General features: G+C 40.2%; 1 protein-coding gene across 3 annotated transcripts in view; it reads left to right on the top strand.

The window, feature by feature from the left end:
* ABR (ABR activator of RhoGEF and GTPase) overlaps window positions 1–23,081 on the top strand; it is a 1,041,787-nt gene that overhangs the window by 933,616 nt on the left and 85,090 nt on the right. For all 3 annotated transcript variants that reach the window (XM_053706127.1, XM_053706128.1, XM_053706129.1), the window contains one exon: window positions 22,844–22,941. In XM_053706127.1, coding sequence (XP_053562102.1) covers window positions 22,844–22,941 — 98 coding nt within the window. The remainder of the gene's footprint in view (window positions 1–22,843; window positions 22,942–23,081) is intronic.

The raw sequence follows: 23,081 nt of genomic DNA, 5'->3' as shown, positions 1-23,081 counted from the left end.
AGGTAACTCCTCTTGTGGTGGGGATTGTTTATGGGTAGGGCTGACTGTAGGCGCATGCAGCAGAAAGCTGGAGCAGCAGGCACGTGAGGATCTGTGCAGCTGCATACACTGCTCTCTTCAGTCTTGAGACTGTGTGACTCATCTCACACTGTATCCATGCAGCCTTGGGCAAACAGCATCCAGTCTGCTGGTCCCATTAGCCCTGCTTTTTCTGCTGTGGCCCTAAGATCAACTAACTGAAGTTTGTTAGGGGAACAGTGCTTTGTAGAAAGGTGTCAGTGGGAAGAATAAGTGAGTGCACACACGCCCCTCCCCATGCAGCATTGTCTAGTGCAGGGTGAGAGGGAACTTGTTCCTAGCAAATAAGTGATATGTGCTGCTGTGGCTGATGTATAGTGTCATGCTGATACTTCACACATTAATGTAAGGTTTATTTTTTTATAGTTTTTGTTTTCTCTCTGTCTCAGATTTTACAGCTTCCCACAGTAGTTCTGCTGTTCCAGTCAGTAAACTTATATGTGTCTCCACCTCCATGCTTCCTCCTCAGTCTTTACCTTGCTTTGCTCCTGTTGGTTGCCCTAAATCTCTTTAACCAGCTAACCTCACACCAGAATCACATAGGCATATTGTAGTGCATATATAGGTATATTGTTGTGTATGTATATATAGGAACATTGTAGTGCACATAGGTATATTGTAGTGCATATATAGGTTTATTGTAGTGCACATAGGCATATTGTAGTGCATATATAGGTATATTGTAGTGCATATATAGGCATATTGTATGCACATAGGCATATTGTAGTGCATATATAGGTATATTGTAGTGCACATAGGCATATTGTAGTGCACATAGGTATATTGTAGTGAACATAGGCATATTGTAGTGCATATATAGGCATATTGTAGTGCATATATAGGTATATTGTAGTGCACATAGGCATATTGTAGTGCATATATAGGTATATTGTAGTGCACATAGGCATATTGTAGTGCATATATAGGCATATTGTAGTGCACATAGGTATATTGTAGTGAACATAGGCATATTGTAGTGCATATATAGGCATATTGTAGTGCACATAGGCATATTGTAGTGCATATATAGGTATATTGTTGTGTGTGTATATATAGGAACATTGTAGTGCACATAGGTATATTGTAGTGCATATATAGGTATATTGTAGTGCACATAGGCATATTGTAGTGCATATATAGGTATATTGTAGTGCACATAGGCATATTGTAGTGCATATATAGGCATATTGTAGTGCATATATAGGCATATTGTAGTGCACACAGGCATATTGTTGTGCACATAGGTATATTGTAGTGAACATAGGCATATTGTAGTGCATATTTAGGCATATTGTAGTGCATATATAGGCATATTGTAGTGCATATATAGGCATATTGTAGTGCATATATAGGCATATTGTAGTGCACATAGGCATATTGTAGTGCACATAGGCATATTGTAGTGCACATAGGCATATTGTAGTGCATATAGGCATATTGTAGTGCACATAGGCATATTGTAGTGCACATATGCATATTGTAGTGCACATAGGCATATTGTAGTGCACATAGGCATATTGTAGTGCACATAGGCATATTGTAGTGCATATAGGCATATTGTAGTGCACATAGGCATATTGTAGTGCACATAGGCATATTGTAGTGCACATAAGTATATTGTAGTGAACATAGGCATATTGTAGTGCATATGTAGGCATATTGTAGTGCACATAGGCATATTGTAGTGCTTTGTAATTTGCTTTGTTCCCATGATAATCTGTGCTGAAGAGAAACCTAGGTAGGCATCTGGTGCACCACAAGGCAGAAAATAGTGCTGCTATCTAGTGCTCTTTCAAATGGATGACATATTTGTGAAACTTCTGCCATATAGTGCTCCAGAAATCGGTTGGCTACTAAGCATACATCCCTGCTTTTCAACAAAAGATACCAAGAGAATGCAGAAAATTGATAATAGAAGTAAATTAGAACGTTTTTTAAATTGCATGCTCTATCTGAATCATGAAAGAAAATGTTGTGCTTCCCATCCCTTTAACAAAAATGGTAATGGTGGACTTAGACTTTTGAACACTTCTGTGTGTGTAAATAAATAAATAGATAGATATCGTCCCTTTAAAATAGATACATTCAGATCACTACAGTAGCCATTACCTGTGTGGAAAAAGTAATGCAGCATGCAAATGTATTCACCTAACTTATTTTACAAACATTAGTTTGATAGAACAGAAGGCGCATATTGCAAACAGCTGATGTATAATATGCATTTCATGAAGTTGTACTTAAGGAGTTTGCAGTCCTTGCTCTGAGTGGTACATCCTTCAGCTGTGTAATTTATGCCCATGAATCATAGCTAGGATTCTTTTTTAATCATTTCATTGCCTCACAAGTATTCTTCCACTGTCACTATGGTACAAACACAATTTGCTCTTTTAGAAACAAATTACCAGACACTGCAGGGCCACCATCAGGGGGTGACATGGGTGACTCCTGTCAGGGGCCCAATGGGCCAGGGTGCCCCGTGAGGCAAGAACAACTATTATTTAAAAAAAAAAAATTAAATGTTGGCAGTCACAAGAGGGTACTACAGCAGAGTGCTATTAAGTGTGGAAAATGTTATTACAAGGAGTAAAGCATTAGCATTTGAGAGGAGTGTGCACCAAACCACTATGCACAGTATGAGACAGACTTGGCACTTAAGTTTGTACAGTGTGTGCCTTTGTCACACGCAGAGGCGTAACTAGAAACTACAGGGCCCGTCCGATGACGACCGGCTGATCTTCAAGACCTCCAGCGCGGATCCATCCATCTTCACCGACGACTTCCCGACGAATGACGGTTCCTTTAAGGGACGTCATCCAAGATGGCGTCCCTCGAATTCCGATTGGCTGATAGGATTCTATTGGCTGTTCCGATCAGCCAATAGAATGCGAGCTCAATCTGATTGGCTGATCGGATCAGCCAATCGGATTGAACTTGAATCTGATTGGCTGATTCCATCAGCCAATCAGAATTTTCCTACCTTAATTCCGATTGGCTGATAGAATCCTATAAGCCAATCGGAATTCGAGGGACGCCATCTTGGATGACGTCCCTTAAAGGAACCGTCATTCGTCGGGAAGTCGTTGGTGAAAATGGATGGATCCGCGCTGGAGGTCTTGAAGATCAGCTGCTCGTCATCAGATTGAAGAACATAGAAGATGCGGCTTGGATGAAGATGTTTGCCGGTCCGGATGTCCTCTTCTACCCGCTTGGATCAAGACTTCAGCCGGAGGATGGACGTCACTCTTCAGCCCCCAGCTTGGGCTTGGATCAAGACTTCGGAGGCTTGGATCAAGACTTCGGTGGACGGATCGGTGAACCCGGCAAGGTGAAGACAAGGTAGGGAGATCTTCAGGGGCTTAGTGTTAGGTTTATTTAAGGGGGGTTTGGGTTAGATTAGGGGTATGTTGGTGGTGGGTTGTAATGTTGGGGGGGGGTATTTGTTTTTTTTTACAGGCAAAAGAGCTGAATTCTTTGGGGCATGCCCCGCAAAGGGCCCTTTTAAGGGCTGGTAAGGTAAAAGAGCTTTTCTATTTTAATTTTAGAATAGGGTAGGGCATTTTTTTTATTTTGGGGGTCTTTGTTATTTTATTAGGGGGCTTAGAGTAGGTGTAATTAGTTTAAAATTGTTGTAATATTTTTCTAATGTTTGTAAATATTTTTTTATTTTTTGTAACTTAGTTCTTTTTTATTTTTTGTACTTTAGTTAGTTTATTTAATTGTATTTAATTGTAGGTATTTTATTTAATTAATTTATTGATAGTGTAGTGTTAGGTTTAATTGTAACTTAGGTTAGGATTTATTTTACAGGTAATTTTGTAATTATTTTAACTAGGTAGCTATTAAATAGTTATTAACTATTTAATAGCTATTGTACCTGGTTAAAATAATTACAAAGTTACCTGTAAAATAAATATGAATCCTAAAATAGCTACAATATAATTATAATTTATATTGTAGCTATATTAGGGTTTATTTTACAGGTAAGTATTTAGCTTTAAATAGGATTAATTTATTTAATAAGAGTTAATTTATTTCGTTAGCTTTAAATTATATTTAACTTAGGGGGGTGTTAGTGTTAGGGTTAGACTTAGCTTTAGGGGTTAATACATTTATTATAGTAGCGGTGAGATCCGGTCGGCAGATTAGGGGTTAATTATTGTAGGTAGGTGGAGGCGACGTTGGGGGCGGCAGATTAGGGGTTAATAAATATAATATAGGGGTCGGCGATGTTAGGGGCAGCAGATTAGGGGTACATAGGGATAACGTTGCTGGCGGCGGTGTACGGAGCGGCAGATTAGGGGTTAAAAAATTTTAATAGAGTGGCGGCGATGGGGGGGGGGGACCTCGGTTTAGGGGTACATAGATAGTTTATGGGTGTTAGTGTACTTTAGAGCACAGTAGTTAAGAGCTTTATAAACCGGCATTAGCCCAGAAAGCTCTTAACTACTGACTTTTTTCTGCGGCTGGAGTTTTGTCGTTAGATTTCTAACGCTCACTTCAGCCACGACTCTAAATACCGGCGTTAGAAAGATCCCATTGAAAAGATAGGATATGCAAATGGCGTAGGGGGATCTGCGGTATGGAAAAGTCGCGGCTGCAAAGTGAGCGTTAGACCCTTTCCTGACTGACTCCAAATACCAGCGGGCGGTAAAAACCAGCGTTAGGAGCCTCTAACGCTGGTTTTGACGGCTACCGCCCAACTCTAAATCTAGGCCTAAGATTGCTCAGTGTTTGAAATAAGACAGGTTAACTTAACAAAATACATACAAACAAGCCTAAATCCTAAAACACTGCCACAGCTTATGGTTCCACCAAGACCATATAGAGTACAGCATTTTCAAAATCCATAAGTACATCTGACAGATGGGAGCATTTGTACACCATATTTGAAGTGGTGCTCTTGGGGAAAATGGGGGGAAAACAAACATATGTCAACCTTTCAAAAGTACTTTTCTTCATCTAGCCATCTACCCAGATCATTAATGTACAATTTTGAATTCACAGAATTATTTGTTTGCACATTTACAAATATGATTCTTTAAAAAGTGGTCTCTTAATTTCTGCAATTTTTTTATCAAGCATGTCACACACTGTTGATTTAGGGGATGCAATGTGTAGATATTTTACCTCCTGTGAGTGTTTCTTTGGGTGTCTGTGTTTATGTCTTTGTGCTTTTGTTTGTGTCCCTATGAGTGTGTATGTATTTTTTTCTGTGGGTCTCTCTGTGAGGGTGGGTGTGTATGTCTTTATGCATTTTCTGTGGATGTCTGTGAGGGTGTGTGTCTTTGTGCTTTTTCCATGGGTGTCTCTGTGAGGGTGGTGTATGTATGTCTGTGTATTTTCTCTGGATGCCTCTGTGAGGGTGGGTGTGTATGTCTTTGTGTGTTTTCTGTGGATGTCTCTGAGGGTGGGTGTGTGTATGTATGTCTGTGTTTTCTGTGGATGTCTCTGTGACGGTGTGTGCGTATGTCTGTGCATTTTCTGTGGGTGTCTGTGAGAGTGTGTGTATATCTTTGTGTGTTTTATGTGGATGTCTTAGTGAGGGTGTGTGTTTATGTATGTCTTTGTGTGTTTTCTGTGGGTATCTCTGTGTGTGTGTATGTCTTTGTGTGTTTTCTGAGGCTCTCTCTGTCTTTCTCTGTGTTTCCTTGGGTGTATGTGCACGTTTTGTGTGTGTGTGTGTGTGTGTGTGTCCATTTCTGTTCCTTTTTAGGACATTTTGACCTTACTACTGATTATTCACATCTTTCTACAGACTTTGAGACTGAGACCTTTCCGGGAGTCACCAATCCACCATTTAACCTTTAAATTGTTGTTTAGGCCATTCAGGGCCCTTCCTTTCAGCCACTGCATGCTGTTGTCATCATTTAGTTGGCATCTTCCTTGACAAAAAGATAATCAGAACTCCATATTTTGTTTTCTAAATCTCCTTTTTTGACAAAACTGTAGTCTACCTCATTACTTGTCAGGTCAATGTAAACAAGTGCTGAGTGTCTGTTTGGGTGTCTGTCAGGGGCAGGCGAACCGGGCTGTTGCCCGGGGCGCCACCAAGGGAGCTACTGCAGCAGCATTACGTATAGCCGGCATTTTGATGACTCGGTGTGTACATTCATGCTAATGCCGGTTATATTATGCAGGCGTAAAGCACAATGTGCTGGGAAAAGCTCTGGGTGTCAGCTATCAGGCTCTGTTACCACTCGTCATTGACAGGTTGTAATAGTGCTGATTAGCTTGTGCATAGCATGCTCAGCTTTCTCATCCTGGCAGAGTAACAGTATTTGTGTTTATTATTATTTTGTTTCTTTTACAAATGACATGCGCTCTGAGCCAGAGGTGTTACTGCGCACAGGGCTTCTTTTTAGAGGGAAGAAGGTGGGCGGAGCCGGGCTGGGGAGGAACTTGTTCGAGTGTGAGGGTGAGAATTATTTTATAATTTTAACAACTGACAGTCATAAACAATGTGAGTATATAGAGAACTGTCTGAAAATATTAGGAAATGTTAGCGGTGACTTGCTCAGTGTGCTGCTGCAGGGTAACTGGCAGTGACTGACAGAGCTGCAACTCTTCCATAGCAGCGTGTACAGCGCAACTTTCCTCCCCACATCCTGCTGCTTCTCTTTACTGGCGGCTTAGTACTCTTCAGTAATCTTCATTAAAAAGGCAAAAAGAAAAAAAGTGCTACCTTTAACCCTTGGCTACCAGAGAGGACTGCAACTGAATTGCAGCCCTTTCTGGCAACTATGGGGTTAATTGCTTTCCAAGGGGAGGGGGCTTCATGCTTCATCATCGTTGTGTCTCTTGCTAAAGTGAGTCTGCTCTGTGTTTATTGGATTTAAATATATAAAACAGTAATTTACAATGGACTAGTATGAGCTCTGGAATTTTTAATGTATAGGATAGTCTGAATAGTTACTAAACTGGATAAAACAGTTTTGTTATTTTAGTATGTGGTGATACATGCCTGCAAAAATAAACTAACACTTAACGCATGCGCAATGTCTATCTACCAGTCAACCGCAATCCCCCACCACAATAACTAATAAAGTCTATTAACCCCTAAACCGCCATAGCCCACAACGCAATAAACCTAACCCCTAATCTAACCCCCCCTAACCTATCACCCCCTAACCTATCACCCCCTAACCTAACACACCCTAAATGAACTAAAATTACCTAATTTACAAAATACTAACGTTACTATTAAATGTAAATAAAACTAACACTACTTAAAAAATAAAATTCAACTAAGTATTAATAGGGGTTTTACGTGTCGGGCTTATTTTTGGGAGGCATGTTACGCTTATTTCTGGACATCGCTAGTTTATCAGATTTACGCCATTTAGGAAATGCCGGTGCTGTAAATGTAATACCCCGATGTGCAAGGTGAAATTACAGGCGGCACGGGTTTCAAAGCTTGCGCCGAAACCTACGCCGTATATTTAAAAAGGGACATCAGGCATAGCTGTCAAATAAGGTAGGGGGTTGGGAATATATGTCTTGTGGTCTGCTTCCACAGCTGGTTTTACTAAAGGGTGCCAGTAATGTTATCTACCATAACCTTCATATAACTAGTTCTCTAGTCTGTTTGCTACTATACAAGAAAACTGCAATACCTGAGGATAATAAATAGAGCTTTATTTTTAAATGCATCTTCACTACGTGGATCTGAAATGCAGGCAATGTCTGTCAATTCTTTAATGCTATATACAGGGTCATTTCTAGGGGTGGGCAGTTGCCCGGGGCGCAATAGGGAGCAGAGGGGAGTATTTTTTTAAATTTCCTTTATTTTAAAAAAAAAATATATATATATATATATTACAATTGTTGCGCCGGCAAGAGCACTAAAGTTAGAGGCCGTTATAGTGCAGATTCCGGAGGAATACTTTTTTTTTTTGCATGCAGGTTCTCAGGTCTGTGAGTGACACTGAGTGGCTGCAGGGCAAGAGCACAGTGCTAACTGTCTGAAGAGGAAGGTAGGAAGTAGTCAGACTGAGGCAGATAGGCAGTTAGTGGCAGCGCAGGAGGAAGTAGTTTCATTTTCCCGCGCCTGTACTGTACACAATTCAGTCTGTCTGTCTGTGAGTGGCGTGGTTGGCGGTTGCAGTCAGAGACTGAGACTAGTCCCGGCGGTCTGGAGAGCATCATCAGCCAAAGTGCGGCTTTATCCCGACAGATCTAGAATGTGAGGGACAGGCAGTAGGCGTGGCGCATCAGTTGGTATGTGGAATCAGCATCATAGAAGGTGTCCAACTGTAGAATGTATGAAGGGTGAACAGGGGTTTTTGGCAGGGAGGGGTTTTGATCAGGGAAGGAAATACATACTGCTTGCAAGGAACACAAAGGCATGCCATTTAGGTAGGGAGGTAATTACAACAATTAAGGTGATATAGACTGCATGCAGTGAGATCAGTGGCATTTATGAGGGGAAGGGGTAAAGGGGTATGGCTAAGCAGGGTGGTGTGTGCATAAACCAAAGAGGGGACATTGTCAGGAAAGATGGTATGGACAAGCAGGAAGCACGGACATTTGGACAGAAGGGGTATGGACAATTAAGTGGTATAGGTAAACTATAGGAAGTACAAGTAAAGTGAAGGGAGTAATTCTATATTCAGGCAATGGTTGAATTTTTATAAGGCTGTAGAGTATGTGCAAGGGCTTATATGCTGGATGTATTTCAATATATGGATTGCCCAAAACATATTTCAGACCAGCATAAGGGATGTTTAAAGTTATATTTGTAGGGAATAAATACAAGAGATCTGAAAGTTGGTTATCTTTTAAAAGCAGGGACACTGAACCAATTTTTTTCTTTCATGATTCAGATACATATGGCAAAGTGAAAGGGGATATATATGGCAAAGTGAATGTGCAGAGACACACTGTAAATAGGCTATGTGGTAGAAGAGCAATAAATATAGAATGTGCAGTAAGAAAAAAACAAAAATCTGGGTGGAATAATGTATTGTGTGCTTTTCGGCAGTTCTATCTGCAGTGATTTATGAAGCATATAAGATGTGTATTTAAAGAGACATAGTACTCAAAATTCTATCATCTGAATGAAAGTTCAAAATAAGTGTGAGTACATACATAGATGAAAAGCTTTTTATCGATTTATGTGTGCTTGAAAAATGCATCTTTATGTTGAAATGCGTATAGCTTTTCGACATAACGTGATTAATAAAGCTCAGTGACTTTATTTCATCATTGTTCTATTATATCTGGACCAGCGTTTTTCTTATTCATATCTGATATGTTTGGTTCTTTTGGAATACTTTGTTGTAAGTATATAGATATAGGAGTTGCAATGCACTACTGGAAACTAGTTACTGATTGGCACATATGCCTCTAGTTATTGGATCACCAGATGTGTTTAGCTTTGTCCCAGTATTGCATTATTCCTCTGTAGATTATTTTAGCTGTGTTTAAAAGACTTATTTGGGTGTGTGTGAGTTTGTGTGTGTGTGTGTTTGTGTATGTATGAGTTTATGAATATGTATGAGTTTGTGTGTGTGTATATGTATGAGTGTGTGTTTGTGTATGTATGAGTTTATGAATATGTATGAGTTTGTGTGTGTGTATATGTATGAGTGTGTGTTTGTATATGTATGAGTGTGTGTTTGTGTATGTATGAGTTTATGAATATGTATGAGTTTGTGTGTGTGTATATGTATGAGTGTGTGTTTGTGTATGTATGAGTTTATGAATATGTATGAGTTTGTGTGTGTGTATATGTATGAGTGTGTGTTTGTATATGTATGAGTATGTGTTTGTGTATGTATGAGTTTATGAATATGTATGAGTTTGTGTGTGTGTATATGTATGAGTGTGTGTTTGTGTATGTATGAGTTTATGAATATGTATGAGTTTGTGTGTGTGTATATGTATGAATGTGTGTTTGTGTATGTATGAGTTTATGAATATGTAGGTATGTGTGTGTATGTTTGAGTGTGTGTGTATGAGTTTATGAATATGTATGAGTGTGTGTGTTTGTGTATGTATAAGTTTATGAATATGTATGAGTGTGTGTGTGTTTGTGTATGTATAAGTTTATGAATATGTATGAGTGTGTGTGTTTGTGTATGTATAAGTTTATGAATATGTATGAGTGTGTGTGTTTGTGTATGTATAAGTTTATGAATATGTATGAGTTTGTGTGTATGTATGAGTTTGTGTGTATGTATGAGTGTGTATGTGAGTGAAGGTATGAGTTTGTGTGTCTGTATATATGAGAGTGTGTGTGTGTGTGTGTGTATATATGAGAGAGTATGTGGGTCTGTGTATGTATGAGTTTTGTGTGCGTCTGTATATATGAGAGAGTGTGTGTGTATGAGGTTATGTTTTATTTTGTGTGTGTGTATGTAGAATGGCCTCTTGATTACATAGGAGGTTTATACAAAATGGAGGTTTCAGCTACACTTGCCTAACCTTTTGTTGACTTGCTTGTAATATTAGTTATGATGCCAAAATTTTATTTGGATAAGTATTTCTGACTGTTTCTTTTGTGGCATGGTAAATGCTATTTGTATTGTATTCCTAAAAACTTCAATAAAGGAATATAAAATAAAAAAAAGTTATCTGTATTATAGAAATTATTTTTCATGTACACTTTACAGATTGAAATTAAATTTAAATTCCAGTGAGACATGTAAGGTAGATGAGAGAAGGTTGCACTTTAGAATGTGTGTTTGGGGGGGGGGGGGGCGCATTTTGGAATTTCGCCCTGGGAGCCAGACTCTCTAGAAACGGCCCTGGCTATATACATATAGATATACATATATATATATATATATATATATATATATATATATATATAGCCAGTTGTAATGTCTTTCCTATAACATGTGTAGCTCTCTACTGTAACTGAACATAGTTGCCAACATTTGAAAAAAATTTCCAGGGACACTTTGCAGCTATCAATTACCTGCAGGAAACATTTTACCACACCCCCTGCCCTAAAGTTCCGCCCACTTTACCAAACCCACATAATTAGCATAATTTAGCTCCGCCTATTTATTATGGTGCAGATGATTTTATATATATATATATATATATATATATATATATATGTACAGAATGGAATTAATGAAAGAAATGGGAGCAAAAAGGAAGATGCCTCACACGCCCATCCCCTCCCATTACCATATATACAAAAATGTAATATTATAGAGAGGTTCCCTCTGCCTTCATCAGATAGCCCCTCACCTGTACCTTATATACAGATATATAAAATATTATAGAGAGGTGCCCTCTGCCTCACTCACAGAGCCCCTCCCCAGTAACTTATTAATCAGTATATATTTAATATTATAGAGAGGTCCCCTCTGCCTTAAACACAAATCCCTCTCACCACAAAACACAGTAACACACAATGACACACGCACACACACAATAACACTTTGTGTTAAGACTTATTGGCACAAAAAGAAACACAAACACACAATGACACACACAGTAACACTTGGTGCAACACACAGTGACTTTCACAATAACACTTGGTACAACACACCGTTACACACAGTGACATACACAATAACACAGTGACATACACAATAACACTTGTTACAACACACAGTAACACAAAGTGACATAAACAATAATACTTGGTGCAACACACAGTGACATACACACACAAAACACTCAGTGCAACACACAGTAAGACATGGGCACACAAAGTAACACAAACACACAGTGACATACACACAGTGACATACACACACAAAACACACAGTGCAACACACTGTGACATACACACAAAAAACACTCAGTGCAACACACAGTAAGACATGGGCACACGAAGTAACACAAACACACAGTGACATACACACACAGAACACACAGTGACATACACACACAAAACACACAGTGCAACACACAGTGACATACACTCAGTGCAACACACAATGACATACACACACAATAACATTCAGTGCAACACACAGTAAGACTTATAGACACACAAAGTAACACAAACACAATGACACTCACAAAGTAAAAATTACATAGAGTACTATGATGTTTGACAGTCACCACACACAATAACAAACAGTGGCACATGCACAAAATAACACAAACACTCATTAACACACAATGTAAACACACTAAGTGTGACACACACACTTTTTGGCACACAAAGTTACACAATGAGACAACAACAACAGCACAGGTCTATATACAGCTGTACAAACCTTAAGTCATGTGTTCTTGCTGCTCGGCCATGTTTCTTATGGGCTACACTCACTGATTCATATAGAAAACAATACACTGAGCAGACACACTTCCTGTTACTAATAAAACATCCCTTAAGTAGCATGATGGGAACTGTATTCATTTGAGGAAAGACTGTTATACATCAAATGCTTTAAAAACTACAAATCTCATAATGCACTGGAAAGTAGAGTTTTTTGCTAGAAATAATAGTTCCTATTTACGGAGTTGTCTGAAGGTGTTGTGGACTTGGTGACAGTTTGCTGCAAATTTCTTTATCTTATATTCAGGTATATCAAGTCTATAAAGAACCAACATGCACTGACTATATGTATCACTGATGGCAACAAGCTAATGGGTTAATCATGCAGTCCACCTTTAACGACTAATATTTGTATGATTTCACTTCACTGAGTGACAAGTCAGAGTCACAGCTATCTGCATTTTTTTTTTTTTTTTAAATAATCATTGGTGATTCACGGTCACCTCTTCAAAACATAGTGAGCAGAGCAGCACATATTTTATTGCAGGACTCCGGAGCCTGCCAGTTTAGTTAGGGCTGAGTGACTCACCTCTGTCTGCTGGTCCACACGTCTGATGTGACTGATGATCGGCTCTAAGTTCTGAGAAACTTTAACTCCTGCTGCCGCGTGTCTGTGAGAAAGCTGGTGCACTGCAGTGGTGAGCGGCAAAGTAGGGTGGTCACATGATGGTGACGTCGAGGAGGTGCTGACTTTGCTGCCTGACACGCAATAGTCGAGATAGATGATAAATTTAAGAAGGAGGAGACTCAGGAGTGGCACACATGAGCGCGCTAGCTAGCAAAGCTGCAGCCTGCTACTAACTTGCCGGGACAGTCCGGGACATTTAAATGGCCGTGACAGGGTCCCAAATTCCGGGACTGTCCCGGCAAAAACGGGACAGTTGGCAAGTATGACTGAATTGTAAAATACCACCACCAGAAGATGATGGATTTCAGCAGCACACACTGGTGCTATCATAAATTATATATTGTGCTTTAAGATAAGTACTATTTTTTAATTTTTTTTAAGGAACAGTAAAGTAAAATTTAAACTTGTATGATTCAGATAGAGCATGCAATGTTAGATAATACAAATGGAAATAACTCCAATTTACTGCAATTATCTAATTTGCGTTGTTTTCTTGATATCCTTTGTTGAAGAGTATAACTTAGTAGGCTCATGAACAGCAATGCACTACTGGGAGCTGACTGCTGATTGGTGGAAGCACATATATAACCCCTGTCAATAGCTCATATGATGTGCAAGCTCCCATTTGTACATTGCTGCTCCTTCAACAAAGGATACCATACCAAGATAATAAAGGGAATTTGATAATAGAAGTAAATTGGAATTACAAAAGGAAAAGGTTCTATTTCATGTCCCTTTAAGGGTTAAGACAACCTTATGTATAAATTATGTTTCTTCGTTAAATATAGTACAGCAAAGCACCATTGGGCAATTATAACTACCACTATACCTTTTAAAGGTAAATGAAACCTATATTTTTTCTTTCATGATTTAGAAATAACATTCAATTTAAATCAAAATTTTTAATTTACTTCTTTTATCTAATTTGCTTCACTCTCTTGATATCCTTTGCTTAAAAGCATATCTAGATAAGCTCAGTAGCTGCTGATTGGTGGCTGCACATAGATGCCTCGTGTGATTGGCTCACCCATGTGCAGTGCTATTTCTTCAACAACGGATATCTAAAGAATAAAGCAAATTAGATAATAGAAGTAAATTGGAATGTTGCTTAAAATTGTATTCTCTATCTGAATCATGAAAGAAAAATCTTGGGTTTAATGCCTCTTCATTTTACAATATTTTATAAACGTTTTCCGTGTTTCTTGTTCTTCATGTTCTTTTAGAAGTTGAAGTTTCAATTTACTGAATTAATCTACTGTACATTTTAATGTATTTCCAAATTAAAAGTAAATAACAGTGAGACATGGAAGGTCCAAGTAAGGTTAAATGTTAAAATTTGGGAGGGGTGGGCTCATTTTGGAACCTCGCCCTGGGAGCCAGATTCTCTAGAAAAGGCCCTGGTGTCTGTGTCTGAGTGTGTTTGTGTGTTTCTTTACATGTGTCTTCTAGAGTGTCTATATGTGAATCCTTATGTGTGAGTGTGTGTGTCAATGTATGAGTGTGTCTGTTTGTGTATTTCTTTGCGTGTGTCTGCTAGAGTGTCTATATGTGAATCCTTATATGTGAGTGTGTGTTTCAGTGTATGAGTGTGTCTGTGTGTTTGTGTGTTTCTTTATGTGTGTCTGTTAGAGTGTCTATAAGTGACTCCTTATGTGTGAGTGTGTGTTTCAGTGTATGAGTGTGTTTGTGTGTTTCTTTGCATGTGTCTGCTAGAGTGTCTATATGTGAATCCTTATGTGTGAGTGTGTGTTTCAGTGTATGAGTGTGTCTCTGTGTTTGTGTGTTTCTTTGCTTGTGTCTGCTAGAGTGTCTATATGTGAATCCTTATTTGTGAGTGTGTGTTTCAGTGTATGATTGTGTCTGTGTGTTTGTGCGTTTCTTTACGTGTGTCTACTAGAGTGTCTATATGTGAATCCTTATGTGTGAGTGTGTGTTTCAGTGTATGAGTGTGTCTGTGTGTTTCTTTGCGTGTGTCTGCTAGAGTGTCTATATGTGAATCCTTATGTGTGAGTGTGTGTTTCAGTGTATGAGTGTGTCTGTGTGTTTGTGTGTTTCTTTGCGTGTGTCTGCCAGAGTGTCTATATGTGACTCCTTATGTGTGAGTGTGTGTTTCAGTGTATGAGTGTGTTTGTGTGTTTCTTTGTGTGTGCCTGCTAGAGTGTCTATATGTGAATCCTTATGTGTGAGTGTGTGTTTCAGTGTATGAGTGTGTCTGTGTGTTTGTGTGTTTCTTTGCGTGTGTCTGCCAGAGTGTCTATATGTGACTCCTTATGTGTGAGTGTGTGTTTCAGTGTATGAGTGTGTTTGTGTGTTTCTTTGCGTGTGCCTGCTAGAGTGTCTATATGTGAATCCTTATGTGTGAGTGTGTTTTTCAGTCTATGAGTGTGTCTGTGTGTTTGTGTGTTTCTTTGTGTGTGTCTGCTAGAGTGTCTATATGTGAATCCTTATGTGTGAGTGTGTGTTTCAGTGTATGAGTGTGTCTGTGTGTTTGTGTGTTTCTTTGCGTGTGTCTGCCAGAGTGTCTATATGTGACTCCTTATGTGTGAGTGTGTGTTTCAGTGTATGAGTGTGTTTGTGTGTTTCTTTGCGTGTGCCTGCTAGAGTGTCTATATGTGAATCCTTATGTGTGAGTGTGTTTTTCAGTCTATGAGTGTGTCTGTGTGTTTGTGTGTTTCTTTGTGTGTGTCTGCTAGAGTGTCTATATGTGAATCCTTATGTGTGACTGTGTGTTTGAGTGTATGATTGTGTCCGTGTGTTACTACCTTTACAACATTTCCAAGTTTGACTACACTTAAGAATAAAGTGCATATACGTTTTAGTCACTTGGTCAAAAATTGCACATGTCAAAGGGGGGGCTGATCAATGGTTAAGTCAGGGGCCCCAAAATTTCTAGTGGCAGCCCTGCCAGACAGCCAATATTTATTATATGTTAAATGTGAAAATTGCAGGATTTCTTCATGTTAATTGATTATGTCATATAACAGACACATCCTACAGTGCATTATGTTATATAACAGACACATCCTACAGTGGTACTTACCTGGAATTTGCATTAGTTGTAAGCAAATCTGGTCATGTGTAAAAGCTGACACGCACATCCTTCTTTGTATATAAAAATCATCTCATTGTATAACTTATCTACAAGGGGAGCATAGATAGTAGATGGTTTTATGCCACTTGGATTCGATTATAACTTCCCAGAGGCCTCTGGAGCGTTTCGCCTTATTATATCTTTCCATTTCTTACACTTTGAATTCTCATTTTTAAAACAAGAAAAATAATATAACGTGTGCTGCCCAAATATTCTCAGTACCACGTAAATCCCTTTACTACTTTAAATGTGATTCTCATTAGGGGAGTCTCTTTGCAATGATTTAAATATGTGATGCATTTACAATCAGTTCTATCCTGCATACTTACCGTAGTTGTATTTACAATCCATGTACAAAATGTTTAGTAAGATCATGGATGGGACCTTGTACCTCACCCAATTAACTCTTTCAAGAACCCACAAGTGAGTGCCTGCTAGATTATACTGGCTACGTATTCAGGTGATAACTCTGATGTCACCTCATTGTTTGGGACAATCTCATTTACCTTCTCACTCTAAGTAGGTCCCAGCTTGGCTGCTGTGAATAAAATGTTGCAGAAAGTAGAGGGAATATGTTGTCCTTATACACCTGTGGGTGGTTCTGCAGTCTATAGCTGATCATCTCTTTGTGCAAAGATGGCATTCTCCAAAAACTTTCACATAGGACAACAAAACTGTTAGCGTCGGAGGTCCCTGTATTTGAATAACATTTCTATGTACGTATTCTAAAAGGGAGTGTTAGTGTGTAACTAAATTCACTTTTTACACTGTAAGGATATTACTTCTTTCTTCTGTTATGTGTGATCAGTCCACGGGTCATCATTACTTCTGGGATATAACTCCTCCCCAACAGGAAATGCAAGAGGATTCACCCAGCAGAGCTGCATATAGCTCCTCCCCTCTACGTCAGTCCCAGTCATTCTCTTGCACCCAACGACTAGATAGGATGTGTGAGAGGACTATGGTGATTATACTTAGTTTTTATGACTTCAATCAAAAGTTTGTTATTTTAAAATAGCACCGGAGCGTGTTATTACTTCTCTGGCAGAGTTTGAGGAAGAATCTGTCAGAGTTTTTTTTACTATGATTTTAACCGGAGTAGTTAAGATCATATTGCTGTTCTCGGCCATCTGAGGGAGGTAAAGGCTTCAGATCAGGGGACAGCGGGCAGATGAATCTGCATTGAGGTATGTAGCAGTTTTTATTTTCTGAATGGAATTGATGAGAAAATCCTGCCATACCGTTAAAATGACATGTATGTATACACTTCAGTATTCTGGGGATGGTATTTCACCGGAACTACTCTGTTAAAGGTCACTAATCCTTTTTAATAACTATTTATCATGTTAAACGTTTTTGCTGGAATGTAGAATCGTTTACATTGCTGAGGTACTGTGTGAATAAATATTTGGGCATTATTTTCCACTTGGCAGTTTTTTTGCTTTAATTGTGACAGTTTCGTTTCTCTTCACTGCTGTGTGGGAGAGGGAGGGGCCGTTTTTGGCGCTCTTTGCTACGCATCAAAAAATACCAGTCAGTTACTTTTATATTTCCTGCATGATCCGGTTCATCTCTGATAGATCTCAGGGGTCTTCAAACTTCTTTGAAGGGAGGTAAATTCTCTCAGCAGAGCTGTGAGAATTCTTATAGTGACTGTGAATAAAAACGTTGCTTTGTATTTTTTATGTCAAATTTAATTATTGTTATTTTACTAATGGGAACAAACCTTTGCTAAAAGTTTTGTTGTTTTAAAGTTTGATGCGATAACTGTTTTTCAGTTCACTATTTCAACTGTCATTTAATCGTTAGTACCTCTTTGAGGCACAGTACGTTTTTTGCTAAAAAAGATTATAACCAAGTTGTAAGTTTTTTGCTAGTGTGTTAAACATGTCTGACTCAGAGGAAGATATCTGTGTCATTTGTTCCAATGCCAAGGTGGAGCCCAATAGAAATTTATGTACTAACTGTATTGATGCTACTTTAAATAAAAGTCAATCTGTACAATGTGAACAAATTTCACCAAACAGCGAGGGGAGAGTTATGCCGACTAACTCGCCTCACGCGGCAGTACCTGCATCTCCCGCCCGGGAGGTGCGTGATATTTTGGCGCCTAGTACATCTGGGCGGCCATTACAGATAACATTACAAGATATGGCTACTGTTATGACTGAAGTTTTGTCTAAATTACCAGAACTAAGAGGCAAGCGTGATCACTCTGGGGTGAGAACAGAGTGCGCTGACAATGCTAGGGCCATGTCTGATACTGCGTCACAGCTCGCAGAGCATGAGGACGGAGAGCTTCATTCTGTGGGTGACGGTTCTGATCCAAACAGATTGGACTCAGATATTTCAAATTTTAAATTTAAATTGGAGAACCTCCGTGTATTACTAGGGGAGGTCTTAGCAGCTCTCAACGATTGTAACACCGTTGCAATACCAGAGAAACTGTGTAGGTTGGATAAATACTTTGCGGTACCGGCGAGTACTGACGTTTTTCCTATACCTAAGAGACTAACTGAAATTGTTACTAAGGAGTGGGATAGACCCGGTGTGCCGTTCTCACCCCCTCCAATATTTAGAAAGATGTTTCCAATAGACGCCACCACTCGGGACTTATGGCAAACGGTCCCCAAGGTGGAGGGAGCAGTTTCTACTTTAGCTAAGCGTACCACTATCCCGGTGGAGGATAGCTGTGCTTTCTCAGATCCAATGGATAAAAAATTAGAGGGTTACCTTAAGAAAATGTTTGTTCAACAAGGTTTTATATTACAACCCCTTGCATGTATCGCGCCGATTACGGCTGCGGCAGCATTTTGGATTGAGTCGCTTGAAGAGAACCTTAGTTCATCTACGCTAGACGACATTACGGACAGGCTTAGAGTCCTTAAACTAGCTAATTCCTTCATTTCGGAGGCCGTAGTACATTTAACCAAACTTACGGCTAAAAACTCAGGATTCGCCATACAGGCACGTAGGGCGCTGTGGCTAAAATCCTGGTCAGCTGATGTTACTTCTAAGTCCAAATTACTTAATATACCTTTCAAGGGGCAGTCTTTATTTGGGCCCGGTTTGAAAGAGATTATCGCTGACATTACAGGAGGTAAGGGCCACGCCCTACCTCAAGACAAAGCCAAAGCTAAGGCTAGACAGTCTAATTTTCGTCCCTTTCGGAACTTTAAAACAGGAGCAGCATCAACCTCCACTGCACCAAAACAGGAAGGAGCTGTTGCTCGTTACAGGCAAGGCTGGAAGCCTAACCAGTCCTGGAACAAGAGCAAGCAGGCCAGGAAACCTGCTGCTGCCCCAAAGACAGCATGAACCGAGAGCCCCCGATCCGGGACCGGATCTAGTGGGGGGCAGACTCTCTCTCTTCGCCCAGGCCTGGGCAAGAGATGTTCAGGATCCCTGGGCACTAGAGATCATATCTCAGGGATACCTTCTAGACTTCAAATTATCTCCCCCAAGAGGGAGATTTCATCTGTCAAGGTTGTCAACAAACCAGATAAAGAAAGAAGCGTTTCTACGCTGCGTACAGGATCTGTTAATAATGGGAGTGATCCATCCGGTTCCGCGGTCGGAACAAGGACAAGGGTTCTACTCAAACCTGTTTGTGGTTCCCAAAAAAGAGGGAACTTTCAGGCCAATCTTAGATTTAAAGATTCTAAACAAATTCCTAAGAGTTCCATCGTTCAAAATGGAAACTATTCGGACAATCTTACCCATGATCCAAGAGGGTCAGTACATGACCACAGTGGATTTAAAGGATGCTTACCTTCACATACCGATCCACAAAGATCATCACCGGTATCTAAGGTTTGCCTTCTTAGACAGGCACTACCAGTTTGTAGCTCTTCCATTCGGATTGGCTACGGCTCCAAGAATCTTCACAAAGGTTCTGGGTGCCCTTCTGGCGGTACTAAGACCGCGAGGGATTTCGGTAGCTCCATACCTAGACGACATTCTAATACAAGCTTCAAGCTTTCAAATTGCCAAGTCTCATACAGAGTTAGTTCTGGCATTTCTAAGGTCGCATGGATGGAAAGTGAACGAAAAGAAGAGTTCTCTTTTTCCTCTCACAAGAGTTCCATTCTTGGGGACTCTTATAGATTCTGTAGAAATGAAGATTTACCTGACAGAGGACAGGTTAACAAAGCTTCAAAATGCATGCCGTGTCCTTCATTCCATTCAACACCCGTCAGTAGCTCAATGCATGGAGGTGATCGGCTTAATGGTAGCGGCAATGGACATAGTACCTTTTGCACGCCTACACCTCAGACCTCTGCAATTATGCATGCTAAGTCAGTGGAATGGGGATTACTCAGATTTGTCCCCTACTCTGAATCTGAATCAAGAGACCAGAAATTCTCTTCTATGGTGGCTTCATCGGCCACACCTGTCCAGGGGGATGCCATTCAGCAGGCCAGACTGGACAATTGTAACAACAGACGCCAGCCTACTAGGTTGGGGCGCTGTCTGGAATTCTCTGAAGGCTCAGGGACTATGGAATCAGGAGGAGAGTCTCCTTCCAATAAACATTCTGGAATTGAGGGCAGTTCTCAATGCCCTTCTAGCTTGGCCCCAATTAACAACTCGGGGGTTCATCAGGTTTCAGTCGGACAACATCACGACTGTAGCTTACATCAACCATCAGGGAGGGACAAGAAGCTCCCTAGCAATGGTGGAAGTATCAAAGATAATTCGCTGGGCAGAGTCTCACTCTTGCCACCTGTCAGCAATCCACATCCCGGGAGTGGAGAACTGGGAGGCGGATTTCTTGAGTCGCCAGACTTTTCATCCGGGGGAGTGGGAACTTCATCCGGAGGTCTTTGCCCAAATACTTCGACGTTGGGGCAAACCAGAGATAGATCTCATGGCGTCTCGCCAGAACGCCAAACTTCCTCGCTACGGGTCCAGATCCAGGGATCCGGGAGCGGTTCTGATAGATGCTTTGACAGCACCTTGGAACTTCGGGATGGCTTATGTGTTTCCACCCTTTCCGCTGCTTCCTCGATTGATTGCCAAAATCAAGCAGGAGAGAGCATCAGTGATTCTAATAGCGCCTGCATGGCCACGCAGGACTTGGTATGCAGATCTAGTGGACATGTCATCCTGTCCGCCTTGGTCTCTACCTCTAAGACAGGACCTTCTGATACAGGGTCCATTCAAACATCAAAATCTAACTTCTCTGAAGCTGACTGCTTGGAAATTGAACGTTTGATTTTATCAAAACGTGGTTTTTCTGAGTCGGTTATTGATACCCTGATACAGGCTAGGAAGCCTGTTACCAGAAAGATTTACCATAAAATATGGCGTAAATACCTATACTGGTGCGAATCCAAACATTACTCCTGGAGTAAGGTTAGGATCTCTAGGATATTGTCTTTTCTACAAGAAGGATTAGAAAAGGGTTTATCAGCTAGTTCATTAAAGGGACAGATTTCAGCTCTGTCCATCTTGTTACACAGGCGTCTGTCAGAAAATCCAGACGTCCAGGCTTTTTGTCAGGCTTTAGCTAGGATCAAGCCTGTGTTTAAAGCTGTTGCTCCGCCATGGAGTTTAAACTTAGTTCTTAACGTTTTACAGGGTGTTCCATTTGAACCCCTTCATTCCATTGATATAAAATTGTTATCTTGGAAAGTTCTGTTTTTAATGGCTATTTCCTCGGCTCGAAGAGTCTCTGAGTTATCAGCCTTACATTGTGATTCTCCTTATCTGATTTTTCACTCAGAAAAGGTAGTTCTGCGTACTAAACCTGGGTTCTTACCTAAGGTGGTCTCTAACAGGAATATCAATCAAGAGATTGTTGTTCCATCCTTGTGTCCAAATCCTTCTTCAAAGAAGGAACGTCTTCTACACAATCTGGATGTAGTTCGTGCCCTCAAGTTCTACTTGCAGGCAACTAAAGATTTTCGCCAAACTTCTTCCCTGTTTGTCGTTTATTCTGGACAGAGGAGAGGTCAAAAAGCTTCTGCTACCTCTCTCTCTTTTTGGCTTCGTAGCATAATACGTTTAGCCTATGAGACTGCTGGTCAGCAGCCTCCTGAAAGAATTACAGCTCACTCCACTAGAGCTGTGGCTTCCACTTGGGCCTTTAAGAATGAGGCCTCTGTTGAACAGATTTGCAAGGCTGCAACTTGGTCTTCGCTTCATACTTTTTCCAAATTTTACAAATTTGACACTTTTGCTTCTTCGGAGGCTATTTTTGGGAGAAAGGTTCTTCAGGCAGTGGTTCCTTCTATATAATGAGCCTGCCTATCCCTCCCGTCATCCGTGTACTTTTGCTTTGGTATTGGTATCCCAGAAGTAATGATGACCCGTGGACTGATCACACATAACAGAAGAAAACATAATTTATGCTTACCTGATAAATTCCTTTCTTCTGTTGTGTGATCAGTCCACGGCCCGCCCTGTTTTAAGGCAGGTAAATATCTTTTAAATTATACTCCAGTCACCACTTCACCCTTGGTTACTCCTTTCTCGTTGATTCTTGGTCGAATGACTGGGACTGACGTAGAGGGGAGGAGCTATATGCAGCTCTGCTGGGTGAATCCTCTTGCATTTCCTGTTGGGGAGGAGTTATATCCCAGAAGTAATGATGACCCGTGGACTGATCACACAACAGAAGAAAGGAATTTATCAGGTAAGCATAAATTATGTTTTGCTTGAGCCATATGTTGAAGTACTGTGTTTTGTAGCATAGTGGTACTGAATGCTTTATTCTAGACATGCTACTGATATATTAACACCCATCTATATATATAGGACCCTGTCATCAAGTTCTGTTTGTTTCACCCTACAGATCTCTACTGCACACTGGAAGTTGACTCATTTGGTTATTTTGTCAGCAAAGCCAAAACTAGAGTTTTCCGGGACACCACAGAACCTGAGTGGAACGAGGTTAGTGGTAAAAAAGACTCAGACCTCTCATATGTTATGTACTGAATTGCAGATTCATATATTGTGGTCATACGCTACAATACACAGCACCACATAGACTGTCATCTTCATAAATTGTATGTACTGTGTTTATTATTAAC

This window comes from Bombina bombina, chromosome 3 (genome assembly GCF_027579735.1).
Source record: "Bombina bombina isolate aBomBom1 chromosome 3, aBomBom1.pri, whole genome shotgun sequence".
In the NCBI taxonomy this organism is placed as follows: Eukaryota; Metazoa; Chordata; class Amphibia; order Anura; family Bombinatoridae; genus Bombina; species Bombina bombina.
This window is presented reverse-complemented; position numbering and strand designations above follow the sequence as displayed.